This window comes from Mustela erminea, chromosome 8 (assembly GCF_009829155.1).
Source record: "Mustela erminea isolate mMusErm1 chromosome 8, mMusErm1.Pri, whole genome shotgun sequence".
NCBI classification, from domain to species: domain Eukaryota; kingdom Metazoa; phylum Chordata; class Mammalia; order Carnivora; family Mustelidae; genus Mustela; species Mustela erminea.
In genome coordinates this window covers 28,863,323-28,885,654 of record NC_045621.1, presented here as the reverse complement: position 1 = coordinate 28,885,654, position 22,332 = coordinate 28,863,323, and the positions used below count along the sequence as shown (strand labels likewise).

Sequence of the window (22,332 nt, the reverse complement as noted above, 5' to 3'; positions counted from 1 at the left end):
CTCCACCCCCCATGCTCATTGGCCAGACTGACTGCGGGTGACAGTGAGTGGCAGGCGGCGGGCCTAGGGCTCCGGGTCCGGACGAACCCAGCGGAGCCGACCGAGCCCCTGGAGTCGCTCGGGTCACGGTTCCTGAGGTGAAACGCGAGATCGGTTCCTGAACTCCGAAGGCCCGGGCCGGACCTGACGGGGGGGTTGCCCGCGGAGCCTTAAGTGAGCTCACGGCGAGTAACGGGGGAAAGGGGCGTCGCGGGAGGGGCGAAGGCGCGCAGCCGGAATGTTTTGATGGCGGGGGCGCGCGGGCGGGGGCGCGCGCGGGCGGCGGGGCCGCGCGCGAGGTTGTCCGCTGTTGGGAGCCGAGCCTTTGGCCTGGTGCCGGGCGACCCTGGGGCGCTCTGGGCTCGGGTCCTGGCGGCTGGGTGTGGGGAGGCAACCCAGCCCACCTGGACGATCCGCTGTCGGACTGGCTCGATTCTTCCACCATCCGCAGGAACCCCTGAGCCCAGGCCCGGCCAGCCAGGGCTCCATGAGCCTGGGTCCACACTGACCCGGTGAGTGTTGAGTTCCCCGAGGGCTTGGTCAGCTCCTTTGGACCCAGGGCTCTCACTAACCCAGGGGGTCCTACTGGGATCCGGCTGGGTCGTGTTCCATGGCCTGAGAGTCTGCACCGACTGGGTGAGTGCTGTCTAGACATGCTTGGCTCTGGGGACCTAGGGACCCCACAGTTCACCCAGGATCTGGGTCTCCACTGACCCAGTCAGGATTTCCCATCCAGCTATGCCTGCCTTTAGTGCTAGGAAAGCAGGGGAAGACGTTGACCAGAAAGGTCCTTTTCAGGAAAGACTTTTCTTGGGTTTTGGATTTGGGGCTTTGAGGACCCTGAGAGGCCTAATTTCAGAGGCTGAGGAGGGGCATTGGAAGAACAGTCCAGAGGAGCTGCCTGACCTCGGGCCTGTACTGACTCAGTCTTGACAGGCTCAACAAGCCACTTCTTGGGATTCTAGGGTTGGATGAGTGGCCTACGTATAGTAAACCCGAGGAAGGACACCTCGCCCAGTGCCTCTTCCCCAACACAGCTCCCTGCCCCATGCTTGGCCTCCTCTCACTGGAGGCTGGGTTGGTAGGAGGGCTGGGTTTCTTTCTCTCCCCACTCCCCTCTCTCTGGGGCCTGACACCTTCTCCTCCAGCAGCTGCGGAGCCTGGGCATCAAGGGCTGGAGTGGAGCAGACGCTGTCCATGGAGCTGGTAGGGCCATGTGCTTATCTCAAACCTTTGTTTACAAAGTGCTTCCGGACTGCTAGTCTCTTGGGAGACCTGGGTTTCTTCAGGAAGGAGAGGGAAGTCCCCTTAACTCCACTGCATAGAAGATGAAACAGCCCTCCCTGCCCACCCCCCCAGAAGCAGCAGAATCTTGCTTTAGTCCAGCCAGACCTCAGTAGACAACTCAGGAAAGGCTCTGGGAAGGCCTGAGCTCCCGGACCCTGAGCTTACTGCTCTCCTTTGGTAACTACTCTTCTGCCTTTGAGCCGAGAAGACCGGGAGTAGAGACCAAGGCCAGGGATTCTTTCTCACTCTTTGTGGTCTACTAGGCAGGGCAGCAGACAAGCAGTCCCCGGGTCTGAACTGGATCTCTTCATCATTACTGGCAGGTGGACAGAGTGGACAGGGGGCGGTGGTGATGGCGCAGTTTGACACTGAATACCAGCGCCTTGAGGCCTCCTACAGTGATTCACCCCCTGGGGAGGAGGACCTACTGGTGCACGTCCCTGAGGGGAGTAAATGTGAGTTCTCTGACCCCACAGCGCAGCCGGGGGGCGGGGGGTGGCCTGGGGAGAGAGCCGGTGGAGGAGCCCTGAGGAAGCAAGGGGCTCTGGTTCCTTCAGGGCTCTGACATCTCTGCTCCTGTATCCACAGCACCCTGGCACCACATCGAAAACCTTGACCTCTTCTTCTCTCGAATATCCTTTGTGTCTCTGCGTTGAAGCTCTGGGACCCTTAGCCCATCTCTAAGCCAGGGCCCGGATGGGAAGTTGGGGTGGGTTTGATTCTAATCCCCGGAAGGGAGATGGAACTTTTAAGGTTGAAAGAGGCTGGGAAAATAATGATCATTATGGATAATGATAACCCTGCGTTTCCCAAGAGCTACGTGCCTTTCACTTGGTGGTGTCAGTTCATAAGGACCTTCTCTAAAGGAGATCTTTCTTTTTGATGGGACGCTAATAACTATAATAATTAATATCTTTTGATTTACTCTGTGTCAGCTCTGTGTTAAATACTTTACACCCATTATCTGATACCTAATAATCCTATGAGACAGGTGCTGTTTTTCCAAAGTACCACTGCAGACAAAAGTTTAGAGAGATTAAGTAAATTTGGCCAAAGGCTAGAAAGTCACAGAGCCGGGAGTTAAATTCAGGCACATGAGCCCCAAAGTCTGTGCTCCTAATTGCTGTCTCTATCAACCACGTTTTTCTTGACAATTATACGTTTATAATCTACACCAGAAGAATGGCTTCACTTGCATGCTCATCGGGGAGATCTTTGAGCTCATGTAAGTCTAAGAAGGGATGGTGATGTGGGAAAGGACTGCATCTCAGTCTTTCCTTTTCTTTAGCTCAGCCCTGGCACCTGCAGGTGCAGCTCAGTTCCTGACTTGAAACCCTACAGACTAATTTTAGAGTTCAGGGACTAGGTGTGGCACCAAAATTTATAGTCTCATTTTTTCTTCTTTTTTTTTTTTAATCTTCCAAATCCTCTCTCCTCCATGAGGAGAACTCAAGACTTAATTATTTCGTCAGAGCCCGAATGGAATGGGCGTGGTTCAGTCAGGAGGTCTTAGACTTGTCGGCCACTTAAGAAAAGTGTGTGTTTGGGGCACCTGGGTGGCCCAGTGGGTTAAGCCTCTGCCTTGGGCTCAGGTCATGATCTCAGGGTCCTGGGATTGAGCCCCACATCGGGCTCTCTGCTCAGTGGGGAGCCTGCTTCCCCCTCTCTCTACCTTCCTCTCTGCCTACTTGTGATCTCTCTGTCTGTCAAATAAATAAATAAAATCTTAAAAAAAAAAAAAAAAAGGAAAGAAAAGTGTGTGTTGTGTTCTGCCTTAGTTACACCTAGGAAGGCAGAACAGAATGCTTTCTAAAAAGAAAAACCCATATGGCCTTGCCAAAGAGGATGCGATTGGGAAACCCTCCTTCAATCAGAAAAGACTGTAAATCCCCTTAGGGCTTCTAAATACTATCTCAAAAGGAAATCAAGGATTGGGTAGCAGAGACCATAATCACAAGATCTTTGCGTGAGTCTAGTAAGTGGTGGCAGAGATTACTAAGCGGGAAGGAAAGCAGGTTAATTGTGTGACGCCCAAGGCTAAGAGCAAAAAGCAGGAGCTGGTTTGGACCGAAGACAGTTCCGGGGGCTGAGCCTCAGAGAGAGCCCACTGGGAGTTCTCCAGGCCCTGCTGGTCCCCAAAGGCTGCTCTCTAATCTTGTTCTGCTGCTTCCAGACTCTTACCTTTTCCCACACTATCTCACTGGTGCCTCTCTGACTCTTGGACCCTCGTCCCAATCCCCCAGGCAGTTCCTCTTTGTGGTTGCCTTCACCACCTTCCTGGTCAGCTGCGTGGACTATGACATCCTGTTTGCCAACAAGATGGTGAACCATAGTCTTCACCCAACCGAGCCCGTCAAGGTCACTCTGCCAGACGCCTTTTTGCCCGCCCAGGTCTGTAGTGCCAGGTAAGGGCCTCAGAGGACCTCAGAGCCAGAGTTCCACCAACAGGTGGGGAATGGAGCGGAGTGGGAGGAACATTCTTTCGAACACAGACTCGGCCTCGGTCTCGCCATCCTTTGGGATAGCATCCTGTCTGCCAAGACTCCTTAGGGGCCACTCCTCGTCCCCTTCCTTTCCCCAACAGGATTCAGGAAAATGGCTCCCTCATCACCATCCTGGTCATCGCAGGTGTGTTCTGGATCCATCGGCTTATCAAGTTCATCTACAACATTTGCTGCTACTGGGAGATCCACTCCTTCTACCTACACGCTCTGCGTATCCCCATGGTGAGACTGGGAAGTGGGGCTGTTCGCGCTGCAGCCCAAGGTGCCCTCAGCGGCTGGGGCCAAGTGGGGCGGATCGCTGGGCCTCGGGCATCCCCCTCGTGGCCTGGTGGGTCCGGGAGCCTCCGCTTAAAGGCTCTCCCCAGCTCCACACAGGGTCTCACAGCTACTGCGGGGTGAGGAGGAGGAGTCCTGGGCCACAAGCCCACCTTCCCTGGCGGCCCTCTCTCCCACCCCGCAGTCTGCCCTCCCCTACTGCACGTGGCAGGAAGTACAGGCGCGCATCGTGCAGACTCAGAAGGAGCACCAGATCTGCATCCACAAGCGCGAGCTGACCGAGCTGGACATCTACCACCGCATCCTCCGTTTCCAGAACTACATGGTCGCCCTGGTGAACAAGTCCCTCCTGCCTCTGCGCTTCCGCCTGCCAGGCCTGGGAGAGGCTGTCTTCTTCACTCGCGGCCTCAAGTACAACTTCGAGCTGATCCTCTTCTGGGGCCCTGGCTCTCTGTTTCTCAATGAATGGAGCCTCAAGGCTGAGTACAAACGTGGGGGGCAGCGGCTGGAGTTGGCCCAGCGCCTCAGCAACCGCATCCTGTGGATCGGCATTGCCAACTTCCTGCTGTGCCCCCTCATCCTCATCTGGCAGATCCTCTACGCCTTCTTCAGCTACGCCGAGGTGCTGAAGCGGGAGCCCGGGGCCCTCGGGGCACGCTGCTGGTCCCTCTATGGCCGCTGCTACCTCCGCCACTTCAACGAGCTGGAGCACGAGCTGCAGTCCCGCCTCAGCCGAGGCTACAAGCCCGCCTCCAAGTACATGAACTGCTTCCTGTCCCCGCTGCTGACGTTGCTGGCCAAGAATGGCGCCTTCTTCGCTGGCTCCATCCTGGCCGTGCTCATTGCCCTCACCATCTACGACGAAGACGTGTTGGCCGTGGAGCATGTCCTCACCACCGTCACACTCCTGGGGGTCACTGTGACCGTGTGCAGGTGCGGCCCAGGGCGGCAGGTGGGGCGTGGGGGGTGGGAGCAAGCTAACTAGTGGCCCCTGGGAGAGGCGGCCCTCTCACCGTGGCCCCGACTCCCGCAGGTCCTTTATCCCGGACCAGCACATGGTGTTCTGCCCTGAGCAGCTGCTCCGTGTGATCCTCGCGCACATTCACTACATGCCTGACCACTGGCAGGGTAATGCCCACCGCTCGCAGACCCGGGACGAGTTTGCCCAGCTCTTCCAGTACAAGGCAGTGAGTGGAGTTGGGAGTTAGGGCCTGTTAGAGACCGGCTGATAGCTCGCTGGTGAGGGCTGGGATCCCGCCAGCTTTCTTGTGACCGCAGTCCCCTCCCTTTCAGGTGTTCATTTTGGAGGAACTGCTGAGTCCCATCGTCACGCCCCTCATCCTTATCTTTTGCCTGCGCCCACGGGCCCTGGAGATCATAGACTTCTTCCGCAATTTCACCGTGGAGGTTGTCGGTGTTGGGGATACCTGCTCCTTTGCTCAGATGGATGTTCGCCAGCATGGGCATCCCCAGGTACTGGGAGAGGATGGGCGCGGATGGCCAGAGGCAATGATGGGGCACACCGTGTCCTTGGGCAGACTGCAAAAAAGACACCGCTCTGAGCCAGCGCATCTCGAAAAGGCGGCCCCGTTTCTGGCAGCCAGGCACCAGAGTACACACTGCTTGGGGAACTAGGAGCTTGGGCTGAATTTTAGCCTTCAGCTGGCACCTCTGGCCAAGTTTGCTTGAGAAAGTCACAAACCAAGCAACTCGGCCAGCATGAGGCTGCTCCTGGGGCGGGGGTCCGCCCCAGGGCCCTGGACGAGATGCCGCAGTCCTGCTCACGGTAGCCTCTTCTATACAGTGGCTGTCCGGTGGGCAGACAGAGGCCTCGGTGTACCAGCAAGCTGAGGACGGGAAGACAGAGCTGTCACTCATGCACTTCGCTATCACCAACCCCGGCTGGCAGCCACCACGTGAGAGCACCGCCTTCCTCGGCTTCCTCAAGGAGCAGGTTCAGCGGGACGGAGCAGCTGCCAGCCTCGCCCAAGGGGGTCTGCTTCCTGAAAATGCTCTCTTTACGTCCATCCAGTCCTTACAATCCGAGTCTGAGGTGTGTCCCTGGGGACTGGGAGGTGACGGTAGGCAGAGTGGGCTCCCGGTGCTGGGAGTTGAGGACCAGGCCTGGGACGGAAGGGCCTACCCATTTGGTCAGTCTCCTTCTGTCTGTTCAGTCTGTGCCCTGGGGTTCCGACGTCCAGAATACTGAGGAACCCCGTGGCCTCCCTCTTGCCCCGGGAACCCTACCCACCACTTTCTTTCACAGCCACTGAGCCTTATTGCAAATGTGGTAGCTGGCTCATCCTGCCGGGGCCCCCCACTGCCCAGAGACCTGCAGGGCTCCAGGCACAGGGCCGAAGTCGCCTCTGCCCTGCGCTCTTTTTCCCCTCTGCACCCCGGTCAGGTGCCCACAGCCCGAGCTCCAAGCACCATGACAGGCTCTGGGTGAGTAGAGGTGGGCTGCAGTGGGAGGGCATGGCAGTAGTCCCCCAGGAGCCTCTGCGGGGCTCAGAAATGTTGACGGCCACTATCTGTGTGTGCCGGATGGGACAGGCTGGACGCCAGGACAGCCAGCTCCGGGAGCAGTGTGTGGGAAGGACAGCTGCAGAGCCTGGTGCTGTCGGAGTACGCATCCACCGAGATGAGCCTGCACGCCCTCTACATGCACCAGGTGAGCCAGTGGGAAGGGGCAGAGCCCTGGAATCGAGGAGGCCGCCGACAGACAGAGGGGTTTAGGTGTGGAAAAGCAAGACGTGGGTTCAGAACCCTTCTCTGCCATTCCCCTTCTCTGATCTGCATTCCCGCATAGACGAGCTTATTGTCATCCGGGGCCTTTATACATTTGTTGTTTCCCTTACCAAGAGTCCACCTCCCTGAGCTAGGCAGATGGCTCCCTCCTTTATTCACGTGTCTGTTCTTACCTCTTCCGTGAGACTGTCTGTGGTCATTCTGACCAAAAGAGCCTCCCTTGGCCACCCTCCTGAATCTTCCTGCCTTATTTTTCTCCGTAGCATTTATCTGACATATTGGCACTTTTTTCCTTTTTTTTATCTTATTGTCTCTAACTCCCTGCCTTCACCCCCCAGCATATAAAGCCATACAGAGGCTGGGACTTTTGTCTGTTTTGTTCACTGCTGTCTTCCCAGCATCTTGAAAGGGCACCTGGCACTTTCTTACATGTGCAGCCAATTCGTAATGGATTCAAATGACTAGGTTCCAGGGATCTGCGGAGAATTTAATCTGTAAGACGTCATATGTGTGGTACACACCATTAACATAGTTACTCTGGGTCATTGATTCTCGGTGAGGTGGTGAAAATGGGAACTGGGGGATAGCAAGGTGGGGAGCAGTTGTTTCAGATATCCTATTCCCAACTAATGAGCCCCCCCAACCCCCTACCCCCACTTTTCAGCTCCACAAGCAGCAGGCCCAGGCCGAACCTGAGCGGCACGTGTGGCACCGCCGGGAGAGCGATGAGAGTGGGGAGAGTGCCCCTGAAGAGGGGGGAGAGGGTTCCCGGGCCTCCCAACCTATCCCCCGTTCGGCCAGCTATCCCTGTGCTGCAGCCCGGCCCGGAGCACCTGAGACCACCGCCCTGCAGGGGGGCTTCCAGAGGCGCTACGGGGGTATCACAGGTATCAGTGCAAGTCCGGGAGGGTAGAGAGCCTTCAGGGAAAGGTGGCTTTTTGGGGGGCCTCTTGGGGAGGAAGGAGGTCAGAGAGATCAGGCCCAAAGAGACTGAGCCTCACCTCACCCCAAACAGCCCCAGAACCTTTCTCCACATTTTTGTCTGTGCTCATTCTAAGAGTATGTTTACTTGTGTCTCTAGATCCTGGCACAGTACCCCGGGCTCCCTCTCACTTCTCACGGTTGCCTCTCGGAGGGTGGGCCGAAGACGGGCAGGCAGCCTCCAGGCACCCAGAGCCGGTGCCCGAGGAGGGCTCAGAGGATGAGCTGCCCCCTCAGGTGCACAAGGTAAGGGCTCCAGGACCAGACAATGACTACTACTGGAACTAGTAACTTCCAGGCCAAGATCAAAGCCTCCTGTGAAGGAAGGCAGACCTCTCCTACAGAGATACTGTTGGTCCCCCTCCAAAATACACTCCCCTCTCTTGCCTCTCTTTCTCTGAAATCTGAGGCTTGGTTTTCCCTACGCTTTCCTTCCCAGGAATCAAGCTTTCATTTGCCTTTATCTCTGATAAAGACTTTTTTTGGTAAGCCGATAGCTGAAGATTATCTCCGCTGCTAATGCTTTTCTCTCCACAGGTATAGATGAGGCTGAGGAGGGTCCCTATGTCCCAGGATGGTGGCCGCTGATGCCCCGCCATCCCATCCGCCCGCCACGGAGGGCTCCTCTGAGTGTTGCCTGGCTCCACGTGTGTGGTGTTTGTGTGTCTGTGCCTGGCCAAGGGAAATGCCAACGCTGGGCTTTCCACAGCCCCAGGAGAGAAATGGGGGGCCTAGGAACCAAGGCGCACAGGACTCTAGCCTCATCCCCAGGACCCCCCTTGGCTCAGAGTGTGGTGCTAGAAACTGGTCCCCAGCCCAGCCCCAGTACTGCCACCTTTGCACCCACCCCTGCAAGTCTCCAGAGGACTGCCCACCACAGAAGCTGCCAAGCAGGGAGAACCTGTGCCAACTGTGGAGTGGGGAGGTTGGGCCCCAGCCCTCAACCTCTGCAACCTCCCTCCCCGACCCCGAACAGAAGAGCAGCTCGGGCTGTGGCGCTTACCTCACCCCCAGTTCTCTCCCAGTGCTGCAGCCTGCTCGCCTCTCTCCCGCCTCCTGCACAGGACTGGCATGTGTGCCTCTTGCTCCCGTTCTGTTTGCTTTGCTCCCATTCTGTTCAGCTTTTGCTTTGCATTGGTGCGGAGGCCCTGGCTCCCAGCTCCTCCAATACTATCTTTTGACACTAAGAAAGGAAGGTTTCTAAACTGGCAGGAGCAGGATGGAAATTCTTTGCTGCCCTCTCCCTCACAACTTTTAGGATGGGCTCCTGGGAGACAGGCCATCCTGGCTCTCATTGCTGCTTAACGTACCCCTTACTGCCTGCACATAGGACGGGCTGGGCTGGTTGTGCCCTTGGCTGTCTACCTCCCAGCAGGAGAGCTCTGGCCTGCCTCCCGCTGTCCCCAGAGCAGGGACAGGCGTGACAGGAGGCTTACGCCCTAGGCTTTGAGCTGCCGCATTGCATGCTGGGATCCAGCTCCTACTTTCCTCTCTACCCCTCGCCCAGGTGTAGTCAGCTGCGAGTGTGGTGAACTGTGCCGCCCAAGCTCACAGCGGAAGGCGTAGGAACTGTGTACAGCTTGATAACCCTTAATAAAAAAAGGGACTTTGACCAGGTCGCGGCTTGGTGTCTTGCACCTCTAGTTGTCTCTTCCTGCTAGGATTCTGGGAACAAGTGGGATGTGTGTGATTTTTTCTGATGGCTGGGGACCCGGTCGGGCCCTGTAGGAAAGTGGGGCTGTGCCGTCACTCGGATATAGCGAGCTGACTAGCAGAAGAGTCATTCCCCAGCCCCAGCTTCCGTGGAGGTCAAAGTCTCTGGCTGGACGTGCGGTCAGATTTCGCGCCCTGAGCACGTGACTAAACCGACTCCACCCCCGTGCATTGCCTCTCCCGCGTGCACCCTCTCCCTCCCACCCCTTCAGGGAGGTTGACCAATGGGGGCCCTACGTGAGGCGTGGAGCCGCCCTGGTGGGCCGGGCGGCTGCGCGAGGGAGCTGCTCGTGGCTGAAGCCCAGCATTCCTCCCCGCATTCCTCCCCGCCCGGACTCAGCAAGAGGTTCCCGGGCTGCGAGCGAGGGGCGGACTGACGGGCGAAGACGGCGTGCGTGCCCTGCGTGAGTGCGTGGCGGCGGCGCGTGCGCGAAGAGTGGGTAGTGTGGCGGGGCCCACGTGTGTCCCTGCCTGAGACCCCCGCGGCTTGGCGCCCCTCGGCTCCATGACCCGAAACACCCCAGCGTCCGCGCTCCGCCCCGAGCAGCTGGTCCCGTTTGCCCTTCCTGCAGTCCCCGCAGTCCCCGCAGTCCCCACAGCCTCGGCCGGCGGCCACGCATCGCCATGGTGATCGTGGGCAACTACTGCGAGGCCGAGGGGCCTTTGGGGCCGGCCTGGGTGCAGGGTGGCCTGAGTCCTTGCTTCTTCTTCACTCTTACGCCCTCGACACTGATGGCCCTGGGGGCTCTGGCCTTGGTGCTAGCCCTGCCTTGCAAGAGCCGAGAGCGGCCTGCTGGCGCCCGCGAGGTGTCCTGGAGCTCCGGGCCTCTTGTCGCTCCCTACGTACTGCAGCTGCTTCTGGCCACACTTCAGGTGGCCCTGCCCCTAGCCAGCCTGGTTGGCCGGGTGGGCACTGCCGGGGGCGCCCCGCTGCCAGGCTACCTACTGCTGGCTTCCATACTGGGGACTCTGGCCAGCGCCTGTGGCCTGGGGCTGCTCGTGGTGGAACGTAACCAGGCGTGGCAGAAGCTAGCTATGGGCATCTGGATCGAGTTCAGGCACAGCTTGGGTCTCCTGCTCCTCTGGACTGTGGCATTTACAGCTGAGAACTTGGCCCTTGTGTCATGGAACAGCCCACTGTGGTGGTGGGCACGGGCAGACTTGGGCCAGCAGGTAAGGGACCTCTTGGGGAGAGGAGAATCATGAGTGGCAAGGGCTGGGAAGAAGGATGATATGCCTGAGCACAGTGTTCCACACTTTGGGATGCACCTAAGAAAGGGAAAAGGGGGAGGCCTCCTGGCCTGGCTGCTGATAGCCAGCTGGTGGGGTGTGTCTGTGCTGAGTCACTGTAGATGTTTTTAAAGCTTCCCTGATGCTGGGCCCCTGACTTGGATATGTGCCCTGTCCCAGTACCCAGTCCTGTTATAAGTGGTAACAATGGCATTTTTGGTCTTCTTTGATGCTCTCCGGATACGTTTTTATTCTAGGTTCAGTTTAGCCTGTGGGTGCTGCGGTATGTGGTCTCTGGAGGGCTTTTTATCCTGGGACTCTGGGCCCCTGGACTTCGTCCCCAGTCCTATGCCTTGAAAATTAATGAAGATGATCAAGATGTAGAGAGGAGCGAGGTATATACATGAATTTCTGAATCTTAGGGTCTGTCTTACTTTCATTGCCTGTCCTCATTTTTTCCCACCATGATATTTCTTTCCCAAATCTCAGTTTGTGCCCTGTGAGCCTTTCTGACCTCATTGGGGATCACTTGTGGGTCTGAGATAGCTGGGAGCTGTAATCCCATACCTTTTCCCCAGAGGGGTTCGCCTAGGGCACTTCTTTTTGACTTCTGAGCTCCCCGCCCCTACGTGTTTCACTATCCTAGGTTCAGTCAACAGAGGCACCACCACGATCTACATGGCAAGACCTGGGCAGGAAGCTCCGCCTACTGAGTGGCTACCTGTGGCCTCAAGGGAGCCCAGTTCTGCAGTTCATTGTGCTCATCTGCCTGGGGCTCATGGGCTTGGAACGGGGACTGAACGTGTTGGTCCCCATCTTCTATAGGGACATAGGTGAGGGGACGAAGAAGTTCCAGCTCAATTTTCTGGTCCTTCATGGGCCACGTGCAAGGTGCAGGCCCTAACCTACGGAGGTGGGGCAGTGTTAGGAGTGGGAGGATGAGAAAGGGGCTGTGGCTGGTGCCTGGAACAGTTTCTCCTGAACAGAGTCCTCAGGGCTGGAATTGGGCTCTGACTTACTGTCTCCGTAGTGAACTTGCTGACTGAGAAGGCCCCTTGGAGCTCCCTGGCCTGGACCGTTACCGTCTATGTCATCCTCAAGTTCCTCCAGGGGGGTGGCACAGGCAGTACAGGTACAAGGGACCCTGCTGTCATCCTGGTTGGCACTGGCCTCTCCCCCTCTTCCTCCCCTAAGCACCCCTCCCCTGGCCTTTTGGTGGTCTCGGACCTTTCATCTGGGGTACCGGGCTGATGGTGTTTGGCCCCCCAGCTCTACCAAGGCCTCCCCCGGCTCCCCCTAGGCTTCGTGAGCAACCTGCGCACATTCCTGTGGATTCGGGTGCAGCAGTTCACGTCACGGCAGGTGGAGCTGCGCCTCTTCTCCCACCTGCATGAGCTGTCCCTGCGCTGGCACCTGGGGCGCCGCACCGGGGAGGTGCTGCGGATTGTGGACCGGGGCACATCCAGCATCACGGGGCTGCTCAGGTGTCAGGAGGGCGGAAACGGAGTAAGGGGCGGCGGGGCTGGAGGAGCAGGCATGAAGGGGGCTGGCTAGAGAAAGCACCCAGCTTCAGTTGCCTCTCCGTCCTGTTTTATTCTTTTTTTTTTTTTTTTTTAACTTTAAGACAAACATAGGTATGTTATCAAAGTAACACAACTAAACGGAGCAAGTATCTTATAAATTCTGCTCGCTCTTCCAGAGGTTCCCACCCCATCTAGGATGTTGGGTTCTGCTTTTGATATGTTGACATACGTATGTGCACAGCCTCACGGCCCTAACAGGGTGCTGGGGAGGGTTTTCCCAAAATGCATGGGATCACGACATAGGTGTCGTTCTCAGAATTGCCTTATCAGCAAAACGGCAGGATGGCAGGATATCTATTCCTGTCCTGCATGAAGAGCCTCCTCGTTCATAACTGACCTGGCGCATCCTGTCCTTGGGGCCTGCTACCTGTTTATTTAGCCGTCCACTGGCTGAGGGGCAGTTCAGCTTGCTTCTACTCTGTCACTGAGAAACAAAACCACAAGGAAACTCCGGGGGGCAGAGCGGCTGGCTCCCAGCCTCTAAACTTTCCTTTGTTGTCTGACTTGTCTCCTTAGCTACCTGGTGTTCAACATCCTCCCCACACTGGCTGACATCACCATCGGCATCATCTACTTCAGCATGTTCTTCAACGCCTGGTTTGGCCTCATTGTGTTCCTCTGCATGAGTCTTTATCTCAGTGAGTGCTACCTGGGGGAAATGTCTCCCTGAAATGCTCCAGGGACTTCCTTGGGTGTGAGTCCTGCCCCTACTCAGCTGGCCCAGTGAGGGGGGCTGTAGATGAGGGGACTCTAATCAACTCCGGCTGCTCCCTAGCGCGACGGACTGGCCTCCTCGGCCAGGGGAGCCATAGCTCGGCCTGGACAGAGGGCCAGGGAAGGGCATCCTGGTCACCTTTGAGTTCACGTCACAGAGAAACCGTGTAACCAGATGCAGCCAGCCCCCAACAGCATTTTCACACACAAGGCCTTGTACAGGTTGCATGGGTGTCTTGGGCACAGCCCCTTCCCTCGGGGACCTAGGGCTCCCTTTGGTACCTGGGTCCCTGGTCACCGTTCGCGTGTATGTGGCAGGTGGCAGACATCCCCGTGTGGTCTCTGTTGTCGGGAGTGACACCACGCTCTCTTCTTCCCCTTCCTCCCCCTCTTGTCACTCTGCAGTTGTGACCATCGTGGTCACCGAGTGGAGAACGAAGTTTCGACGTGCCATGAACACACAGGAGAACGCTACCCGGGCCCGAGCTGTGGATTCTTTGCTAAACTTTGAGACGGTAATGAAGGCCTTGGTGGTATTAGTGTGAGGCATGGAGGTGTGCGCCAGCGGGGCTGCCAGGGGACCTGGGGTCGGGGAGTGCAGTGGGGAGGGAGTGATGTTTCAAATGAGGACAGACAGACACCCGGCTGGCTCAGTCCGAAGAGCATGCGACTCAGTCTCGGGGTTGTGAGTTTGACCCCCATGTTGGGTGTAGAGAGTACTTAAATACAAGTAAAAGTTTAAAAAAAATAAAATATAAGACGAGGAAGGAGGCAGTGGGAATGTGCAAGAAACAATCCAGGCTGCAGGCTGTGTTCAGGCAGCAGCCGTGTCTCACAAGGGTGGCTTGACTTCGTCAGGTGAAGTATTACAACGCGGAGGGTTACGAAGTGGACCGCTATCGAGAGGCCATCCTCAAGTACCAGGTGAGGATGCCTGCTGGACACCTGCTGAGAGCAGCGGCCCAGCCACGCGGAATTGCCAGGGCCAAGAGGAGGACAGCTTTGGGCTGAGAAAATGAGGTCTAAGTTGCCTGGGCTCAGTTTGGATTTGGTGAGAGTGCATATGTGACGTTCCACCTCCCCCGAACCCCTATGTCATCGCCCCAGGATCTGGAGTGGAAGTCAACGGCTTCTCTGGTTCTACTGAATCAGACCCAGAACCTGGTGATCGGGCTTGGGCTCCTCGCTGGCTCCCTGCTTTGTGCGTACTTTGTCAGCGAGCAGAAGCTACAGGTGAGGCCACTGTGCTGGGGACAGGGAAGAGAGGCCCGGGGCCTGTGTCTGGGCCCCCAGTGCCCGGGTGGGAAGTGGGCAGGGTGACAGCCCGTAGGCGTCCCGTGACCCCATACTCCCCTCGGATCTCTGCAGGTCGGGGACTTCGTGCTGTTCGGCACCTACATCATCCAGCTGTACATGCCGCTCAACTGGTTCGGCACCTACTACAGGTAACTGACCTCCGACCCTGCCCCGTCTGGGGCGCTCACTGATATCCCCCGCTCCTCGGAGGGGCCCCAGCCGGCGCTGTTCTTGCAGGATGATCCAGACGAACTTCATCGACATGGAGAACATGTTCGACCTGCTGAAAGAGAAGGCAGAAGTGAGTGAAATGCGGGGAGTGGGGCGTGCAGGATGTGGGGGTCTGCGCGGTGGCCCGGTGTCTCGGGGATACCAGACCTGTGGTGGCAGCACACACGGGCGGCACTCTCCTAGGTGAAGGATCTGCCTGGAGCAGGGCCCCTGCGCTTCCAGAGGGGCCAGATTGAGTTTGAGAACGTTCACTTCAGCTACTCCAGTGGGTGAGCCTGCCTTCTGCCATCTCCCGGCCCCTGTCCCATCGTCCGTTTACATGTGGCCAACCCAGCTTCTCACCCACCATTGCCTAGAAAGGGAGCCTGAGCTGGGGAGGGGCAGGGCCCAGGAGTAGCTCTGCCGATGGAAGGGGTCACTGGGAGTGCCGCAGGCCTGCTGACCATGCCTACCTTTCCCTGCAGGCGAGAGACCCTGCAGGATGTGTCCTTCACTGTCATGCCCGGACAGACACTGGCCCTGGTGAGAGAAGACCCGGGTATTGGCCCAGACTCCTTGAGTTTCCCCACTCCCAGTGCTTCTGGAAGTTTGTGATCCAGGCAGTGGAATCCAAATCCTGTCACGCAGGCCATAGGATCGAACGTAGCAGCCTCTATGGACACTGGCAGCTTCTTGGACAGTAAGCCTTAAGAGCCAGCAGGCCTGAACATGTCTTCCCTCTGTTTCCACTGCGCCAGGTGGGCCCATCGGGAGCCGGGAAGAGCACGGTGTTGCGCCTGCTGTTTCGCTTCTACGACATCAGCTCCGGCTGCATCCGAATTGATGGGCAGGACATCTCCCAGGTAGGGTTCCCAGGGAGGAGACTGTGATTTAGGGGCCTGTGTGTGAAAGAAGGGCACTCTGGGGAGTGCTGGCCACTGTCCAGAGAGAGGATGTCACCCCTGCAAAAAGCTGCAGCTGGAGCCCTTGGCCTTCCTCGTGCCGTGTGACCTCCCCAAGTAAGGGAGTCCGGGCACACAGAGTGTCTTGTTTCTTCACAGACAGAGAAACAGACTCAGGGAGGTTGAGGGATTGGCCCACACAGCTAGGATCTGGGGCGGTGGTGACAGGGTTCCTGTACCCCCTCCCATGTGCTTCCCCTCCTGCCCCACTAGTAGCCCCACTCCCTCCAGGCCAGAGGGCGGGTGTGGGGCAATCTCACAGCCTGGGGCATTTGGTCTCTTGGCTCCAGGTGACCCAGATCTCCCTCCGGTCTCACATTGGAGTCGTGCCCCAGGACACCGTCCTCTTCAACGACACCATTGCCAACAACATCCGCTATGGCTGCATCACTGCTGGGGACGAGGAGGTGATGGCGGCTGCTCAGGCTGCCGGCATCCATGAGGCCATCTTGAATTTCCCTGAAGGTGAGCTCCCCTGCAGAGAGAGCCCCTCCCCTGCCTGATTCAGCCCTACTCCTCCTTCTGACCTCTGCTCCATCCCTTCCTGCTCATCTGGTCACAGAAACCAAATGTAGCCTGTGTGACTTGAGGGAGGTGGGCGATGTTCACAGGATACGAGACACAGGTGGGCGAGCGGGGACTCAAGCTGAGCGGGGGAGAGAAGCAGCGCATTGCCATTGCTCGCACCATCCTCAAGGCTCCAGACATCATTCTGCTGGATGAGGTGAGGGCCCGAGGGTGCCTGCTCCCCTTCTTCCTTCCTTCCCTGGGCCCAGGCCGCTGCTATGGGGCAGTGTCCCATCACGGATAGATAGCGTGAATCCCTGCTTCATAGAGACATCTTACAGTTCTCAAATGCAGAGAAGGTCCTTATTGATTCCCAAGACCTCAGGTAACAGCTTGTATTCTCCTTCTATGGGGATTTTGGGAGGCAGGGCCAGGTTCACCCAGATCTTCTCTGTAGGCAACATCTGCACTGGACACATCTAACGAGAGAGCCATCCAAGCTTCTCTAGCCAAAGTCTGCGCCAATCGCACCACCATCGTAGTGGCGCACAGGTACGGGACCTGGGTGGTGGGTGGCGGGTGGCCACCTGTGTTGTGTACTGCCTAACTCAACTCTGATTCCTCAGGCTCTCAACTGTGGTCGACGCTGACCAGATCCTCGTCTTTAAGGATGGCTGCATTGTAGAGCGAGGACGGTAAGGAAGCCTGCATGACGAGCAGGGCAGGGCCTCTGAACAGGGCCCGAGGAAAAGATGAAATCCCAGGAGTGTTTCAGAGGGATCTCTCGGGCCAATCCCTTTCCTCTCTGTGGACTGGAGGTGAGGACTCTTAGGGTTAAGCGGGTAATAGGGACTTGCACTTTCCTCCTCACCTCAGGCATGAGGCCCTATTGTCCCGAGGCGGCATGTATGCAGACATGTGGCAGCTGCAGCAGCGTGGACAAGAAGAAGTTTCTGAGGACACCAGACCCCCAGAGTGAGGATAGTGACTAAAGCTGCAGCCACGTCCCTCCCAAAGGAGAACTCAGAGAGGAAGAAGATGTATCCCTTCTCCTGGCACATTTCATCCCAGTGAAGGGGTATGGTGCTAGCCATAGCAGAGGAAAAGAACCTTTCAGAAAAGCACTTTTTGGGGAAATAAAAGTGTGGACCATACTAGGATCCTTGTAACTCTGGTGTGGGGTACTCTGGGGAGCCTCTACCGTTAGGTCAGGGCAGCATTCTTGATGGGACTCCTCTGGTTTCGGTTGGACAAGAGAAAGAAACACGCCACCTGGAGGTCTTAGTGACTGCCAAGATCCTTTATTCCTTCCAGGCCCCTCCTGGCCCCCTACACATGGGGGCAGCCTCAGTGTAAAGGGGATGACAAAATGCAGGGGGCTGTACGGGGCCTGGCCAGCATTCGCCAAGGGCCCACCCACCGGACATTTCTAGCTGCTCTCTCCTGGGCAGCTGGAGAGGCCAGTGGGGCCTCCTGCAGTCTCGGCTCCACACGCTGCTCCTCTGGACGCTCCCCGGAGGTGGCATCCTCATCTTCACTCCTGGCTGCTCCCAGCCTCCTCACCCTGTGTACCCTAGAGGTGTGGGGGCCAGAGTCCTCCTCAGCTGAGCCTCCCTCCCCAAGCCCAGGGCCCTAGCACAGGCTGCAGTTGGACGGCTTCAAGCTGCGGCTCTGGGCCTGGAGCAAGGAAAGGGGAAGGAAGGGAAGAAAGGGCATGGTGTCAAGGAAGGGAGGGCTGGTCCTCACTTCAGAGCCTAGTGTGGGCTGGAGTCACACCAAAAACGAAAGGATAACCACCATTCCCAAACTCTCTACCACTCGAAGAAAGCACACACACTCCCCACTCCCCTCCTGGCCAGGCCCTGAGCCCTCGCCAATCCTCATACCTGTTGCCGTCGGTATTCTGCCTCGCTGGCCGATAGGGCCTGTGCTAAAGCTAAGTCTTCTTCCTCCTGAGAACTGGGAGGGAGCAACAGCGCAAGTTGGATGACAGTAATATCTAAAACACGAGCATCTGATCTGCTAGCATCCCTGTGCTGAGCGCTTCTGAGTATTCTCAGTCTTCACGCAACCCTACAAGGTAGGTAGCAGTTCTGTCCCATTTTAGAGAAAATCAAGAACCTTTATGGGTTCAAGAACTTGCCAAAGGTCGTAGAGTTAAAAAGCAGAACTTGGAGCCCAACTTCTTAATTATTACTCTCTGTGGGGTTGGAGTAGTCCCACCACCATCCCTCCAAACTGAGCCTTTGCCCACACCCCACCCTCTTTCACCAGAGGAGGCACCTTGGGGCCTGGGGTTTGGTCTCTGCCAAGGACAGTTCCAGAGCTCTTTGCAGAGCCTCATCCTCACTCTGCAAAAAAGCAGAAAGACAACCAGTTGCCCTGGACTTTATTCTCAGTAGTGGGGGTTGCTTTGGTCTACTCAAGCTCCGCCCAACTCACCAAGCCATTCTGCAGGGCAATCACTGGAGGGGCTGTCCAGGATGGAGACTGGGTTGTTGCTCTACGGCAGACATTCAAGAGGCTGAGGTCAGAGATGAGAAGGGAAAAAAAGGGAGAGAAGAACCAGGCAGGTGTGCCTACCTGCTGGGAGAGGTAGATGAAGGCAATGTCCGACTTGGGCTGGGGATGGTGTTTGTAGAAGAAGCCAGACCTTGTGCTCTGGAGATGGCAGCAAGTCTGTAGGGAAGAGACACTCTTGGCATGCCTCCAAGAACAGTCAGCTTGCATGCTCCTCCCAGGCCTTACCCAGGAGATCAGGAGGGAAATTCTCCCAAACAGCCTGGAAAAATACGTATTTGAATAGGAAGCTAAAAGACTCCTCTAGCCAAAGGCAACAGGTTTAAAGCTCCCCAACTTGTAACGGTAGAGGCTGAGTCAGTTCCAAAAGGATGGGATGATTCCTAAAGGCAAGTACTGGACCTGGTTGCAATTACCCTGCCCGGCTGGTGGGGTGACTGTCCCCGGAGCAATCATGGTCCAGTGGGTGACGGTGCTTGATGCAGAAATTTCGGCCACACCGCTCGCAGGTCAGTTTCATCATTTCTCGCTGTCGGCAGCCAGAGCGTTCGCACTTATTGGTGAAGATCTGAGGTGGAGAGGGAAGGTTTGTCTCTGCTGAGACTCTGACCTCGTTCTCCAATGCCATCGTTAAGAGCTGTTGCGGTTTGCAAGCATCCAAGGTCCCAGCTGAGTCATGGCTAACCCCTCCAACGCTTACCTTACGTTTTTGCTGTGCTGGATCTGAGCGACAGTCTCGGTCGATGTGCTCCCCCACAGCGCGGTCAGGGGGCTCCCCTCTGGCCACAGGCACAGGCGCATTACAGAGTGGGCATACAGGTACCTGGATATCCTAGAGTTAAGGAGCAGGGATCAGTCTGTGGCCCGCTCCCAGTCAAACCAAATCTCTGGTCCTGAAACAGTCTGCCCGAAAGAACCTGGATATACCCCCTATAAACACACAAGGAAACAATGTTTCCAGCACTGAGCCTCAGAAAAACAATAAAGGAGAGGAAATGGGAGACAGAGGGACTCCGGAGATAATGCAAGCATCCTCCACCCGCCCCCTCCCACCCTCAGACCGCCCCCTCACCTTTTGGTAAGCAGATCCACAGTGATGCTGGGCGTAGGCCACATGGTCTGCACAGAAGATGCCGGAGCAGGCGTCGCACTTGAGTGGCAGAAAATCTGCAGGGAGCAGGTCGGATTGCAGGTCCAGCGGGACCTCAGCGTCGTTCCCACTCACTCAGGGGAAAGAAAAACGCCTCCCGGTCTGCAACCAACTGCACCCAGTCCTAGGCCACTCTCTCCTAAGCCACGCCCCCTTGGCCACCGCCCCCAACTTCGGTCCCCGCCCTCCTCCGGCACTGCCAGCCCGGGAGCCCACCCTTTGCCCCACCTGCAACTCCAAGCCCCTCTCGGCCCGGCCCCGCCCCTCTCGCGCTCCGCCCCTCACCCAAGCGCTGACAGCTCGGCTCGGAACAGTGAGCTCCGAGGTCCGGAAACTCCATCGCCGAGCCGGCCGGGACCTGCTGGCTGAAGAAACGGCGCTGAGCGTGTGGAGGGGTCTCTAGCTCCGGGTCCGGACCACGATCCCGCACTTCAGGGGGCTCCTGCCCCGCCCCTCCCTCTCCCCCTCCCTGCCGGGGCTACCGGAGCCTCAGCCCTTCCCGGCCAGCGACTCCCACTCCTCCCCCGGCGCGCGAGGGCGTGCTGACGTCATCGCGCAGGGCGGGCAGGTCCCGCGCAGTCTCTGGGTGGCGGGAGGAGCCGCCCCTGCAGAGCCGAGTCCCGCCCTCCCCGGCCGGGTGAGGCGAGGATGTGGTCGCGCGCGGCTCGGGGTTGGAGGGCGCTGACTAAGCTCCCGGAAGGGCGAAAGCGCCGGCGAGGGCTTGGGTAGTTAGTATCTTGGGGAGGGAGGGTTGGGGTGGCTGGGGGCTTTGCACAATCGGGTCCCGCGCCCGCTCCTCACGCTACTACTCTCGCCCTTGCGAGACGGCTTGCTCTTAATGCCCACGAGCTGACGACTTCCATGTTGTCTCGAAGTGCAGATTTCTCCCCAGACCTGCGGATCCTTCCTCCGGGTTTACCTCAGATGCCCCTTCTGTAAGACTTCGCCGACCCTCCCCAGTCCGAGTTAGGAGCACCTGCTGTGTGATCTCCCCGATGGTGTACTGGCGCCCTTGATCGCCTTGTAGTAAGCGGTTCACACACGCGCTCGTGAGTGTACGGGGCAGTGAGGGACCACCTCTATCTTGTTCTAGGTCCCTGACGCCCAGCGCAGTGCCTAGGATTCTGTGGTTTTGTTAGGTGGGTTTGATACAATTTCGGAAAATTGTTTTTAGAAGTAAAGTTGTTTTGACACGGGAATGAAGTAAGTTGGGTCGGGATGTCATCATCTCATCTGTCCTCACAGGTGAGAGAACTCAGTAGCTCAGCGGCTGAGGGGCCCCTGGGAGCTTGTTAATAAAAACATAGGAAGAAGCAACTGGATGATATATACCAAGACATGACTCACAGGGCAATATATATCCATTTCGGATACCCCAGTCCAGGGTGGGCGCGTATTCTTTCAGTCAAAACCTGAAGGGTGAGTGGATGTTGGTTGGCTAGGTGAAGGCTGAAGGAGAAAGGAAGAGGGTGGAAGGAGATGGTATTCCAGGCAGAGGAATCAGCAGGGACAAAGAGCTCGAAATAAGACTGGGAATGAGGTCCTTCAGATGAGCTTTAAGAAAGCTTGGGGCTAGGGGACACCTGGGTGGCTCAGTGGATTAAGCCGAAGCCTTCAGCTCAGGTTATGATCTTGGGTCCTGGGATCAAGCCCTGCATGGGGTTCTCTGCTCAGCGGGGAGCCTGCTTCCCTCTCTCTGCCCGACTCTGCCTACTTGTGATCTCTCTCTCTGTCAAATAAATAAATAAAATCCTTTAAAAAAAAGAAAGAAAGCTTGGGGCTATACACAACTGATAAATTATTGAACACTACATCTAAAACTAGTGAGGTACTATATGTTGGCTAATATAACTAAAATTAAAATTTTAAAATTTAAATAGAAACAAATTTATTTAATTTAAATAAAAACAAAAAGAACGCTTGGGCATCTAGATCTTAGGTACAGAAAGCAGTCTGGTAAGAAGTGAAGCTGGCGAGCTAGCAGGAGACAAATTAGCTCTGGTAGTGAAGGCCACAGCAGTATTGAGAATTTCAACATAAATATGACAAGAGACTAAAATATAGCTTTAAGCAGGGAAGTGACATGATCAGGGTTGTATTTGGGGAAATCTCTCTGGCTTCAGCGTGGAGAACAGATCAGGGGAAGTATGAGATTGGAAGAAGGGAGATGGGGGGAGGTGGTGTAATCCAGACAAGAGATGATGATGGCCTGAACCAGAGTGGGGGCAATGCTTAGAATTAATGAGAGCTCAGTAGAGAGTTTAGATATGAGATAGGTATTTTAAAATAAGTAACTTTCCAGTGTATCACTAAAGGGATAAAATGGGGGTGCGGGGGAATTCTATTCCCAGAGCAATTATAAAGTACTTAAAAATTTTTTAAAGAAAAATTCCAACCTTATCTGCAGGAAACACTTGGACTTACCTCTATGTAAAAGTTCAGCCAAACATTGGTTTAGTGTATGGAGCACCTTTGGCCATTCTTTAATGGAAATCCTGACAGCTGCTTCCCTCAACCCACCCTCATACCCTGGGGTGGCTCAGGACAGCGATGTTTCTGCCCACCGGAAGATGATTGGTCTGGGAGTGATTACCTGACATGTACTGGGTATC

General features: G+C 56.7%; 3 protein-coding genes across 19 annotated transcripts; 2 read left to right on the top strand and 1 right to left on the bottom strand.

The window, feature by feature from the left end:
- Positions 1–35: 35 nt before the first annotated feature.
- On the top strand, positions 36–9,454 carry ATG9A (autophagy related 9A). Of its 14 annotated transcripts, none has more exons than XM_032354857.1 (17): positions 36–213; positions 491–551; positions 1,191–1,245; positions 1,650–1,781; positions 1,915–1,958; positions 2,487–2,551; positions 3,570–3,731; positions 3,911–4,052; positions 4,291–5,039; positions 5,140–5,293; positions 5,400–5,579; positions 5,911–6,159; positions 6,373–6,551; positions 6,660–6,777; positions 7,519–7,741; positions 7,936–8,081; positions 8,373–9,454. In XM_032354857.1, the coding sequence occupies exons 4-17, from the start codon at positions 1,679–1,681 to the stop codon at positions 8,376–8,378; spliced, it is 2,520 nt and encodes an 839-aa protein (XP_032210748.1). In that variant the 5' UTR covers positions 36–213; positions 491–551; positions 1,191–1,245; positions 1,650–1,678; the 3' UTR covers positions 8,379–9,454. The 14 variants fall into 14 exon arrangements, with proteins under 14 accessions (XP_032210748.1, XP_032210744.1, XP_032210746.1 ...); XM_032354853.1 differs by having other exon boundaries at positions 1,188–1,245; XM_032354862.1 differs by having other exon boundaries at positions 52–137.
- Positions 9,455–9,789: 335 nt separating this feature from the next.
- Positions 9,790–17,207, top strand: ABCB6 (ATP binding cassette subfamily B member 6 (Langereis blood group)). 2 transcript variants are annotated; one of them, XM_032354850.1, is made up of 19 exons: positions 9,797–10,721; positions 11,036–11,173; positions 11,425–11,611; positions 11,809–11,910; positions 12,079–12,262; positions 12,878–12,999; positions 13,481–13,590; positions 13,934–13,999; positions 14,183–14,308; positions 14,444–14,520; positions 14,609–14,672; positions 14,786–14,871; positions 15,067–15,124; positions 15,340–15,444; positions 15,834–16,008; positions 16,155–16,267; positions 16,508–16,602; positions 16,677–16,745; positions 16,927–17,207. In XM_032354850.1, the coding sequence occupies exons 1-19, from the start codon at positions 10,173–10,175 to the stop codon at positions 17,027–17,029; spliced, it is 2,529 nt and encodes an 842-aa protein (XP_032210741.1). In that variant the 5' UTR covers positions 9,797–10,172; the 3' UTR covers positions 17,030–17,207. The 2 variants fall into 2 exon arrangements, with proteins under 2 accessions (XP_032210742.1, XP_032210741.1); XM_032354851.1 differs by lacking the exons at positions 16,677–16,745; positions 16,927–17,207 and having other exon boundaries at positions 9,790–10,721; positions 16,106–16,267.
- A 124-nt stretch (positions 17,208–17,331) lies between these two features.
- Positions 17,332–20,272, bottom strand: ZFAND2B (zinc finger AN1-type containing 2B). Of its 3 annotated transcripts, none has more exons than XM_032354876.1 (9): positions 20,006–20,271; positions 19,643–19,737; positions 19,271–19,402; positions 18,987–19,138; positions 18,634–18,729; positions 18,493–18,574; positions 18,334–18,401; positions 17,937–18,009; positions 17,332–17,727 (listed from the first exon to the last, which is right to left on the bottom strand). In XM_032354876.1, the coding sequence occupies exons 1-9, from the start codon at positions 20,058–20,060 to the stop codon at positions 17,683–17,685; spliced, it is 798 nt and encodes a 265-aa protein (XP_032210767.1). In that variant the 5' UTR covers positions 20,061–20,271; the 3' UTR covers positions 17,332–17,682. The 3 variants fall into 3 exon arrangements, with proteins under 3 accessions (XP_032210767.1, XP_032210768.1, XP_032210769.1); XM_032354877.1 differs by having other exon boundaries at positions 18,493–18,553; positions 20,006–20,269; XM_032354878.1 differs by lacking the exon at positions 17,937–18,009 and having other exon boundaries at positions 20,006–20,272.
- Between the last annotated feature and the right edge of the window lie 2,060 nt (positions 20,273–22,332).